Source organism: Protopterus annectens, chromosome 5.part0 (genome assembly GCF_019279795.1).
Source record: "Protopterus annectens isolate FY-2018-M chromosome 5.part0, PAN1.0, whole genome shotgun sequence".
Lineage (NCBI taxonomy): Eukaryota > Metazoa > Chordata > Ceratodontiformes > Protopteridae > Protopterus > Protopterus annectens.
The window spans coordinates 112,481,611-112,493,855 of record NC_056735.1 but is presented as its reverse complement, the minus strand read 5'-3'; the positions used below and the strand labels follow the sequence as shown (position 1 = coordinate 112,493,855).

Sequence of the window (12,245 nt, the reverse complement as noted above, 5' to 3'; positions counted from 1 at the left end):
TGGTGGTTAACTACTGTGACTGTAGTGTATAGGGTCCTGGGTTCAAGACCTGCAAGGCTGTTTATTTTGTTGCTGGGCAGAACAAGGGCCATTGGCTACAGAGTGATTAAGGCACTTTTGAGCAGTTGTAAGCAGGTTTGCATGGGTTTGCGTGAGGGTAAGCAATGCTAACTTCTGGTTACATATGCTTACAGAGAGTTAGCTTCAAAATTGCTTAACCTGTGTGTGCATTGCTTACCCCTGTGCAAACGGACTTGCACTTGCTTACTAGTGCATACTCCCACTTACAGTTACACTAATTTGGACAGTTATATCTCATGGTTCTTGGGAAGGTGGGGGATTTGGAAGCTGTATGGAGTTGTCAAGTTGTCATTCATTACACATTTTACCTTACATTTGTATCCATGATTCCTGTGTACATATACTGTATGGGGCACATGTTCTTATCTGGGGACTTTGCAACATTATGACACTGACACCTCACATGTACATTAAATGCAATACTCCAGTTCACAAATATATGTTATTTAGTGGGTTATGCAACAAAAATTTTTGGTCATAATGTGATTTGCATTGAAAAATGGAATGTGCTGCAGTGAGACTCGAACCAGGAATGCCTGCTCGTAAGGCGAATGCTCTGCCCACTACACTATTGCTATACTGCTTCATTTGCATATATCTTCCTTGCTATCCTCTTCAGGCATTTAAGCTGCATTAACCGTAGCTAAGAGATGGGCACACCCACGCACCTACGGTTAGCTTTAATCGGATTTTTAATAAATAAAAAAGGGTTTGCTCATTTTATTTGTATTTACTTGCTGTTTTACATGTGGAGGAATGTTGCTGGGAATATGCTGACACCTATGAGCGGTCTCACTCATTTTTTTGCCTTTCTACTGTTCTTCATTGCAGGGGCGTGTATATTCTGAGAGCTCTGCTCTCAGACACGCCCCCTGCACTCTTACACGCTCCATGTAAGATTAGGAGCTCAGGCAGCGCGCCTTCATTAATATGCATGGTGCGCTGCTGTCCTGCTCCAAAACGGCCGCTTCCATGCAGGACTAAGCTAGTCCTGCACAGAAGAATAGTAAATCAGGGGGATGGTTGTTTTCTGTCTTCATAGTTTCATGGTTTAGTTTCATAGTTTAGTAATAGGCTATCTGCCCTGGGGCATTTATAAGCCTAGCCATAGTGATGTGGCTTTCGCCACCCCATGTAATTGTACAAAAGTGTACAGAATAGATTTAGAATACTGTGCCTCTGTCTAGTAGTGACACAGTGAAGACCCCCTTACATAATAGAATTAGTTTACTGTGACTCTGTCTAGTAGTGACACAGAGATGACCCCCGGGGTAAACCTACGATCTCCCACCCACTCGTCAAGATTTCTCTTGAAGAGAGTCAGTGAGGGGCTCTGCCTAACATGAACTGGGATTCTGTTCCAGAGTATGGGAAGCCTCTGAGTTATGAATCTGTCCCTCCAGCATGTCCTATTCATATTTATGCTGAGGTTTAAATCTTTAGCTCTCGTGGTTCTGATGGATTTGGATTTTTTGAGGTGGAGCATGTCCATCAATTCCTGATTGGATATGGCCTTGTACGTCAGGCACAGATCACCTCTGAGTAGGTGGTATGCTACTGAATAGAGCTGGAGTTTCTTTAGTCTGGCAGTATATGACATATGTTGGAGACCCTTGATCCTCTTGGTGAGGTACTTTTGGGGTCTCTCCAGCTGTTGTAAGTGCCGGGTGAGGTACATACCAAATGGGGCATTGTACTCAATCATGGGCCTGATAAGGGAGGAGTATAGGGGTACAATGACCTCCTTTGATCTGGATGTGAATCCCTTCATGATAAGGTGGGCAAGGTAGAAAGTCTTTCTAACCACTTTGGCAATGTGGGTGTCAAATGAGAGGTCACTACCGACCTGGGTCCCCAGGTCTCTGATTACTTTTTCCGTACTCAGTGGGTTACTGTCTATGTGATAATTTGTGGGTACTTTGTTTTTCCCAAAGGGGATGACTATACATTTTTTGGCATTTAGTTTAAGGCCATGACTCTAGCACCAGTTGTCTGTTTCAGTGAGGCCTTTCTGTAGGATGTATGTGTCAGCTGGTGTATCGACTATGGTGCCTAGTTTGCGGTCATCTGCGAACTTTGTCAGCCACAACCCTCCCATGTTTGCTTTCACATCTGAGAAATAAATGCCGAACAAGAGGGGTCCCAGGACAGAGCCCTGTGGGACACCACTTGTGACTGGCTTTGAGTCTGACATGGCTCCAGCGATTTTGACTTTATGGGTTCTATCCTTTAGCCAGTTTGCAACCCACCTTGTGACATATGGATTTACATTTAAGCTGTCTATGATGCCTGAGTGGGGTATTGTGTTGAAGGCTTTAGCCAAGTCCAGGTAGGCTGTATGGACTGCTTTGCCCTTGTCAATGGCTCTAGTGACTGTTTCAAAAAAGTCAACCAGGTTCAAAAGGCAGGATCTGCCCTTTACAAAGCCGAACAGGGTGGGATCAAGTGTCTGTAAGTCCCCAATGTCTCTGTTTATGAGTTGCATAATGATTCTTTCCATAGCTTTGCAGACCAGGCTGGTTAAGCTTATGGGGCGGTAGTTACCAGGGTCTGTAGAGGTGCCTCCTTTGTGGAGTGGGACCACTGTTGCTGTACGCCAATGTTCAGGTACATATCCTGTAGTAAGGCTAAGGTTAAATAGCATTTTTATGTGCGGGTTTAGCTCCTCTTGGAGTTCACGTAGCATGCAACCCGGGATACCGTCAGGTCCCACTGATGCTGTGTTTTTAGCTTTGCTGAGGGCGGTTCTCACCTGGACATCTGAGATGACAGGGAGGTTACATTCAGCTGGATAAGTATTTCTTCTTTTGGGGGTGAGGGAGGGGAGAAATTTGCACTGAACCTGTCTGCCAGAATGTTGGCAATATCTGTGGCTTCAGTGTATTTTTTGTCATTGTGAACTAACTCTGAGCATATCTGAGGGTTTCCGCCCAGGTTTCTAACATAGCAGAAGAAGACCTTGTGGTTATCTTTAGTGTCCATAGAGATTTTTCTCTCAAAGTTGGCCTTGGATGTTTTTATGAGAGAACGTAGCTTTCTACTAGTGCTGATCAGAGATGCCTTCTCTTTATGGGATTTTGCTCTGTAGCTTCCTTCTTTTGTTATACAATTTGTTTATGGCTGGGGTCCACCAGACAGGATGCCTGCCCTTGGTGGAGAGGGTCTTGGTTTTATTTGGGATTGCATGATCCATGCATTCTTGGAGATGTCCGTAGAAAGCATTTGTGAATGATTCAGCATTGTGGGATGTGGTTTCCACTGGCCCAGTGGGCTTAAAGGATACCATCTCAGTCTTAAGAAGTGTAAAGTTGGCTTTTGAGAAGTTTTTCACTGTAGTCTTTTGTGTTGGGGTGGAGGTGGGATATGTATATCCAGGGTGATTAGTTTGTGGTCAGATCTCACTAGTGAGGGGTATACTTCCGGTGTGGAGCACTTTGTCCCCATGTTTGTGATGATCAGGTCTAGTATATTATCTCCCCTTGTGGGAGAGGTGACTAGCTGTTCCATTGCATTTGAATTTATGAATTCCAGGAACCTTTGGGCTAGGGTGTTAGGGCTAGAATAATGCACCCAGTCTATGTTAGGCTAGTTGAAGTCTCCCACTATGATGGTGTTTGGTGAGACATTCATATCCTCCAATGTCTTCAGGAAAGCTAAATGGGGTTCCTGAGATTGGGAGGGTGGTCTGTAACATGCTACCAGTTGTATAGCAGTTTTGCCTACGGTTAGTTGCACCTGGATGGTCTCTGATGCTTCATGTGTTGCCACTAACCTGGAAGTGTGGGTGTCCTTGATGAATATGGACACTCCCCCTCCCTTTTTGGTTTGGCCCAAGTTTTGGGGCCGAAAAGCATGATATGAGGTAGCGCTGGGGTGCTCTCAGGAGCCTTGAACCAGGTTTCATTTACTGCACAGACATTGATGTTCTCCATACTGAGGAGTACTTCGAGAACCTGCATCTTGTGATTTAGACTTCTGGCGTTGAGCAGCATTACCCTTAATTTTTTTCCATTTTTGTTTTCTAAGGAGGTGGGTTTGTCTTTTGAGCCTTGCCTAAAAAAGGCACTATGGGGGTGGCAAGAACCTCTTTGTTTATATATTGTAAATGTTATTAAATAGAAGCCCAGTACAGCAATGAGCAGCAGCAGGGACCATCTGATGGCATCTAAACAGAATCGCCTCAGGTCCATATTATCTTTCCAGTTATTAGACTGCCTAGTAATTTGTAATGCACTATAACCTTACATTAATCTAAGGCCCCAATATTGGGGAAGGCACAAGAAGTGTTATGCTTAAAGTTTGGCTGTGATGTGGTCACTATTTAGTTGCTGCTGTCTCAAGTATTCATTTTTAACCAGTTTAGTCAACCTATTCATTATAGACTGAAAGGGAGCACTCAAGTGACAAACACAGGCATAAATGCAATACATACGTGTGCATATATATATATATATATATATATATATATATAGAGAGAGAGAGAGAGAGAGAAGGAGATCGCTATATATATGTATATATCTATACATAGAGATAAATATAGATTAAATATAGATATTGATAAATATATCTATCAATGTCTATATATATATATATATATATATATATATATATATATATATATATATATATATATATATAAATATATGGGTCTTCTTATGTAGACTGAATTTACACTTTGCCGAAGCCCAAATCACCGAGGCAACACTGCCGAAACAACATATGAACGAAACTATACTCTACCGAACCACGTAACACCGAAGAAGAAATATGCTGCCATTTCTGGATCATACCTTTTTTTATTACTTAGTGCAATCTCGGAGTTGGTATATAAAATTAGCAGGGGGGTGTGGGGAGTGCAAGCGGGCTTGCCCCCTGCAAAAACATCAAGAAAGGTAAGTGCTTAAGTGTACATATGAAAACTGTGTAGAATTTTGTTGGTATGTTTGATAGTTGATGTTTGGTGTTCCGTGGTTTGGTAGAGTGTAGTTTCGTTCATATGTTGTTTTGGCAGTGTGGTCTCGGTGATTTGGGCTTCTGCAAAGTATAAATTCGGTCTACAGAAGTAGACCCATATATATATATATATATATATATATATATATATATATATATATATATATGGATTCACTTCATAACCTCGAAATACTGAAATATCGAATTTCAGTATCTCGAGACTATAAAACCGAATCCACAAAACACCGACAAACAAAAACCGCAAAACCACATAACCGAAAACACACACTACACTAAACATACAACAAAACACCCACATCACAACATAAACAAAAAAACAACACACATACACAACTCACACACACACATATGCAGGGGGGCAAGCCCCCCTGCCCCCCCCCCCCACCTATATATATTAACTCGAGATCGCAAACACAACACAAAATCTCACTCACACACACATTCTCCAATCCCTCACACACACTCTAACTCCCACTCAAAACCCTTACAAAACACTCACTTACCTGACATAACACCTACATCCAAACATGGCACCGCGCACCAACAAAACCCAAACCCGGACATTACATAGCGCAACTTCCTAACCGCAAATTCGACATATTTTCGACATACATCAAATTCGCGATTATGAACGTTCGCTATTTTGCACATTCGACTTTATAGCTTCGAAATACTGAAATTCAACATTTCAGTATTTCAATGTTATAAAGTGAACCCATATATATATATATATATATATATATATATATATATATATATATATATATATACATATATATAAAATCAAACGTGTATAAATAGTTATGTAAATAATGCCGATAGCATTGATATTGCAAACAGAGTGACTTTTCTTAAATGAAATGTGCTAAACTGTACCTGTTTTTTAAGAGCATTTTTAGGACCAGACAATAACTACCTGTATTAGTAACAGGAAATTTGTTTAATGAGGCAGTGAATGCAATATTAAAAAAAATCTGAGAGGAACCCAGTCAGAGAGCATTTGCCCTTTGTTAAAAGGGACTGAGTGTCTAGAGTAGTAGGTCTGGCATCGAGAATCATCCACAGGGATGGAAAACCTTGAAGCAGATCCTTCATCCATCCAGTACAGATTTTGTTTTATATTGTTACTTTCAGTTCTGTTTTTTACATGTACAGCTTAATGTCTTTCTATTGTTTTTTTTACCTTTCTTTCTGAATTATTTCTACATACAATAGCTGAAAATGTTTGTGTTCAGTGTACTACCCCAGTATACAAATGTAAAATCAAAATAATAAAAGAAGCTGGAAACTTCTCCTGCCAGAGAAATCTCTTCAAAGGCCTGCCAACAGGAAATGTTTCACAGAAAAGAAAAATTAATTTACTGCAGCTAACTACACAGGATACAATGAAGTAAATCCAAAAAACAAATCCAGAAGTAGAAATGCTTAGTTTATTAAACAACAAACCTTTCAGGAATCACCCTTCTTAAGTGTTTAGCATCCATTAAAATTACAATTAAATTTATATTAAACAAACATGAACATGTTTCCCAGCAGTGCAAGACTCAGGTAAAGGTATTTGATAAACTACACTTTGTTTTGCTTGGAAGAACCTGCCTTATTTTCATTTATATATAATAATGTGCATTTATTTTTTACAAAGACTGGTGATCTGAGCTACTTTAATCCTTCACAGTGGTGGAGTGTGTCGGACGTTTTGACATAAGATATTAGTGTCAAAGTCCTGAGATTTATTTCCTGACAATGCTATTTAAATACCCCAAAGAGTGAGTCAGTTTTGTGGTGTGATGGGAATTGTTTTTCTGAGTAAACCAGTGTGTGGATCCATGAGCCAGGATGACAATGGTAGAGCTGTTACTACAAGCCAGCTGAAGGGATGGTGAAGGTAGTTAAGATAATGGTTACTCCAAGGAGAGCATTACTGTGAAAATAACGTACAAGGGAGAAGGGCCTTATAGTGTATTTTGCTACCACTTAGCAGTATGTCTACCGGGAGGGATGGGACTGATCTGAATGGACCAGGACCTTATCAGCGTAGTTAAATGAAGAACTGCTGAGAGCCATCATGGGCATGAGGGGTACTGCATACCCAGATTATGATAAATTAAAAAGACTTCATTTGCCACATTTCATTTTACCTCAGTGACACAAGATTCAATGTTTTACAAAACAGTAAAGTCATAATTATCTCACTTAAAATGTATGATTATTTGATAGCTAGATCCTGTGTGTGTGTGTGTGGGGGGGGGGGGGGGGTCATTGCAATGAATTTAAAATGTTAGAAATGATAGTAACTTACAATTTTAAAATATCTTCACCTTTTGGTTTAGGAAAGCAGTGTTTCAAACATGCCCTACAGGGTTTAATGGAAATATTGTTATGCCATGAAACTGTACAAAACTCAGCAGTCTACACCTGTAGTAAATGCCATATCAGATTAGTAACATACTACATTCTGAATACGTAAAAAAGTCATATAGCAAGATGTTGTACTAATGATAGCAATGCTTATGCCTGTGAAAACTACTGAATCTTTAAAGCATGTTTCTTCACTAGAAACATGCTTTAATTATCTTGTAGCATGGCTGAAACTGCATTCTGTTGCATTCCTACAGCAAACTTAAGTAAATATAATGCTTTAATTAATTGTAGGGTTGTGTAAAGATTACTAGACCCAGTCAATATGGTAATACTTGTTTGAAGGATTATATGTAGGTTAAACAGAAACTCTTACTGACAAAGAAGCTGAAGCAATACGCATTCACAGGGATTAGAAACAGTAACCCATTACTCAGATAGAAATATATCCTGGTGTATTGTCAGGCAGCACATCCTGTCAGGCAGTGCATCCTGTCAAGCAGTGCATCCTGTCAGGCAGCGCATCCTGTCAGGCAGCACATCCTGTCACATCCTATCAGGCATCCTGTTGTTGTCATTCCCAGTTTAAAACATCACATGATAATAGGGAAAGCATTCAGTCACATTGAACAGTCGTGATGCAAAAAGAAGAAGGTAGTTTATTTAACAGACCACCCTGTCAGTGAGGAGAAGGAAACCAACAAGTTAATAAGCTTACAGCTGTACCTATAACTAACATATTAAAATGGGGTAGTAATAACCAGGCACATTCAATAGAGTGCATGGAACACACAAAGGTCAAGGTTTAATATAAAAGTACAAAAATGTGGCGTAGGATACAAATATGCACTGCTTTAACAAAATATGTCAACATACTCCTATGAATGAAGTGTCTGCAAGTGCAGAACCTGTAAAAGGGAATAACATATATACTAAAATATTTCAGCCTGCTGTGACAAAACAGCCTGCAAAAGCAGAACATGCAGAACCTGTAGAAGGAAGGCATCCACGCATTATTTTGCAGTGTTATTGTCAAGGCAATCTCTTTTGTAGCAAGGCATTTATAGGATCATTGGATCATAGGATCATAGGAGATTACTAAGCTAATGGCCATAGGGCCCTTACAAGCCTAGCCAAGTTCAACTCTTGTTTCCAGGAGTGTCTGAACCAGACACAAATATCAGCACCTATTGCCCCTGTTCAAGAGGGACACAGGTGGAACCCCCTGAGTGAATTTCTGGTTACCCATCCAATCATCCAAATAACACTTAATTTAGCACCACCCATCCATCAAAGGCAAACCTTGCAATCTCTACCATTTTTCTTTGCTGACAGTGGGTCAAGCATTCCCTCCAACATTGGCAGAATAGAATTCATGTGAGAATTTGTTAGATTCCCTGAATGTGTTGCATTTGAGTAAGTCTTTGCCATCACTTACCTTGGGTATTTTTTTTTTAATGTTTTATATTGGTGTATATAGTTTCCTTCTTCTGTTCGGAATGTTGTATAAAGTCAGGAATATTGTTTTCAGACTCTCTTTAATGACTTATTGAATTTAGAATGTTTGATGTTTGATAATGTCTCTGTATGGAATGGACAATGACCCTGGTCTTGGGATTCTGGTAACAGTATTTGTTCGTTGGGCCACCTCCATTGTGGTAGAAAAGTGTCTTTGGACCAAGCCACCTACCCATTAAACAAAAAAAATATATATATATAAAAGTTGAATTAGTAGTTTACTGCTCTATATTTATTTTATTGACTGATTTTTCCCTCTTTGTTTGACAGAAACACGATGGTCATTTTACTGTCATCCAGTTAGTCGGCATGCTACGTGGGATAGCATCAGGCATGAATTACCTTTCAGACATGGGTTATGTACATAGGGATTTGGCAGCACGGAACATTCTCGTCAACAGCAATCTGGTGTGTAAAGTGTCAGACTTTGGGCTGTCCCGGGTGCTAGAGGATGACCCTGAAGCAGCATACACAACAACTGTAAGTAAGAACTTGTCTCAAAACAACACAATCAGTTGAGTTTATGACAAACTGGACTATAGAAATGCACAGAAAGTGCATTAATGCAGTTCAATCAGCATAGTAGATCAAACACACAAAATCAGATGTTATGCTAAAAAGCTTCTTGTCTTGATACATTAAATTAGGCATTAATAGCTGATGATTCTACACATTATTGAATTAAACACATTGTTGCTATAAAGAAATCTATTTTTTGTAGTTTTATTCTTAAAAAGGCATAATCTTAACAAATCAGAAGCTGAACAGAACTAGCAATGTGTTCACCATATTAACTAATAAATATTCCTTTCTGATGTGGCTAAATGTTTTATGTCCTGATTGTTAGTATTTATCTCATCTGATCTACTATGCTGATCACAGCTATGTTTTAATGCCTGACTATGGAAAGTAAGAAATCCCTAACCGTTCATTAAATCTATATAATGAACTATGCAGGCTAAGGGCATTACTGAATGCCAGAGTATGTGTGTGTGTGTGTGTGTGTGTGTGTGTGTGTGTGTTTGTGTGTGTGTGTGTGTGCGTGTGTGTGCGTGTGTGCGTGTGTGTGTGTGTGTGTGTGTGTGTGTGTGTGTGTGTGTGTGTGTGTGTGTGTGTGTGTGTGTATGTGTGTGTGTGTGTGTGTGTGTGTGTGTGTGTGTGTGTGTGTGTGTGTGTGTGTGTGTGTGTGTGTGTGTGTGTGTGTGTGTGTGTGTGTGTGTGTGTGTGTGTGTGTGTGTGTGTGTGTTTGTGTGTGTGTGTGTGTGTGTGTGTGTGTGTGTGTGTGTGTGTGTGTGTGTGTGTGTGTGTGTGTGTGTGTGTGTATATATATGTGTGTGTGTGTGTGTGTGTGTGTGTGTGTGTGTGTGTGTGTGTGTGTTTGTGTGTGTGTGTGTGTGTGTGTGTGTGTGTGTGTGTGTGTGTGTGTGTGTGTGTGTGTGCGTGTGTGTGTGTGTGTGTGTGTGTGTGTGTGTGTGTGTGTGTGTGTGTGTGTGTGTGTGTGTGTGCGTGTGTGTGTGTGTGTGTGTGTGTGTGTGTGTGTGTGTGTGTGTGTGTGTATATATATGTGTGTGTGTGTGTGTGTGTGTGTGTGTGTGTGTGTGCGTGTGTGTGTGTGTGTGTGTGTGTGTGTGTGTGTGTGTGTGTGTGTGTGTGTGTGTTTCCATGTGCGTTTGTGAGTCTTTTCGTATGTGTGCATACCTCTGTGAGTATTTGAGCTTCCTCTCAAAACTCAGCTATATCTCTTGACTGGTCTTCTGTTTTATTTCTGAATATATTTATTGTCAAATTAGGTAGAGATAATTTCCTTTCTTGCCTGAATGTGGTACCCATTTGTGTGTTGGTTGGTGCAGTAATTATATTTGCAAGACTGTAGTTCCGCTCACCCATCATATGATACCACTTAGTCCTGTGGAAGAATTTTCCATCTCAGTTTAAATTGTAACAGTACACACCATCATGGGTTGATATTGTAAATGTAGTGATAACATTTAATAGCGATCAGATTATAGAAGATGAATATAATGTTCTCACCTGAGTTTCACTAACATGGCTGAGAAGTAGCTTCCAAATAACATGATTCATTTCTAGATCACATGACCAGATGGGAATTTACTTGTTCTCAAAAAGTGAAATGTGTTTGTTTCTTTTGTTGGTTGGTTGGTTGTATATTCACCTTGAGGTGTTCATGTGACCTTATTGATTGTTTTTTGACTAGAACCATTGTACTTAAAAACACCTGTAGAAAACCAGAAAGGATTCTTTAAAGAGTGGGGTGTCTGCTATCACATAGTATGTTTGCCATCTTAAACCACTCCTGCAGATGTGGTGGGTCTTAATCCTAAATATAGTCACATTCTGTGTTACTATGTTAGTATAAACATGAAATGAAGGAAAAATCTTATACCCTCTGGACATGTTGTATGTGGCAGACTCAGAAAGTATGTCACCAACAGCTCATTTCACTACATGTCCTCATATAAGAAGATATGAGGAAAAACACATTACAACATTACAGACAGCCTTGTCTGAAATTAATGCTGTTACTTCATTATTTATTTCTCTATTTCTTTATTAATATATGTATGCATTTATTTTTTTAATACTTGTGGTATATACCCACATGTGGGTGGGAAAAACAGGGTCCAGTAAATTCTGGAGTAGACCATCTGTGTCAGTGCCTGTTGCTTATCATAACTTTTTTTGTTCAGTAGTAAACCTGTTCTGAATCCATTCACAACGCTACCATCCTAAAATGTGGAACATGGTTAAGATTCAGGCAATGGCCAAAAAAGTCGGGTTTGTCCTACTTCTACTTACTGTTGTATTTTGTGATTATTGTTTTACTTTAACTGATAACTAGGATGAAAATTTGCTTGTAGATGTTCCATTTTCTCGTGCATCTTCTTACCATCTGACCTATGCCTTAATGGCACCTATTACTTCTCAAGGTAATTCTAAAAACTGTTATGTGTTTTTAGTTGTCTGAATCATGAAGAGCTGACTGGGTTATTAAATCCCATTTATAATGAAACACTGAACACAGTTAAATTACTTTCTTTGTGGTTCTGTCATGGCAGATATCATAGGAACAGGAGCTCAGCAATAAATTAACTGCCTGTTCTTATGGCACAGCACTATATGTCTAGCTTTGAAACTCAGCTATGTGGCTTAGAAAAATATTTACTTTAGGATTTCAAAGTCCTATAACTCCTAAACTGTACTAATTTTGCAACAGTGAAGGTTCTGAAATAAGAAAACAGCTTTACTTCAAGCAGTGCTTGTGGACTGTGGTTATTCTTTCTAGAATATTCTGG

At 39.6% G+C, this 12,245-nt stretch overlaps 1 protein-coding gene across 1 annotated transcript in view; it reads left to right on the top strand.

Annotated features, from left to right (window-relative positions):
• EPHA6 (EPH receptor A6) overlaps positions 1–12,245 on the top strand; it is a 4,848,151-nt gene that overhangs the window by 4,428,949 nt on the left and 406,957 nt on the right. The window contains exon 13 of the mRNA XM_044072160.1: positions 9,202–9,411. Coding sequence (XP_043928095.1) covers positions 9,202–9,411 — 210 coding nt within the window. The remainder of the gene's footprint in view (positions 1–9,201; positions 9,412–12,245) is intronic.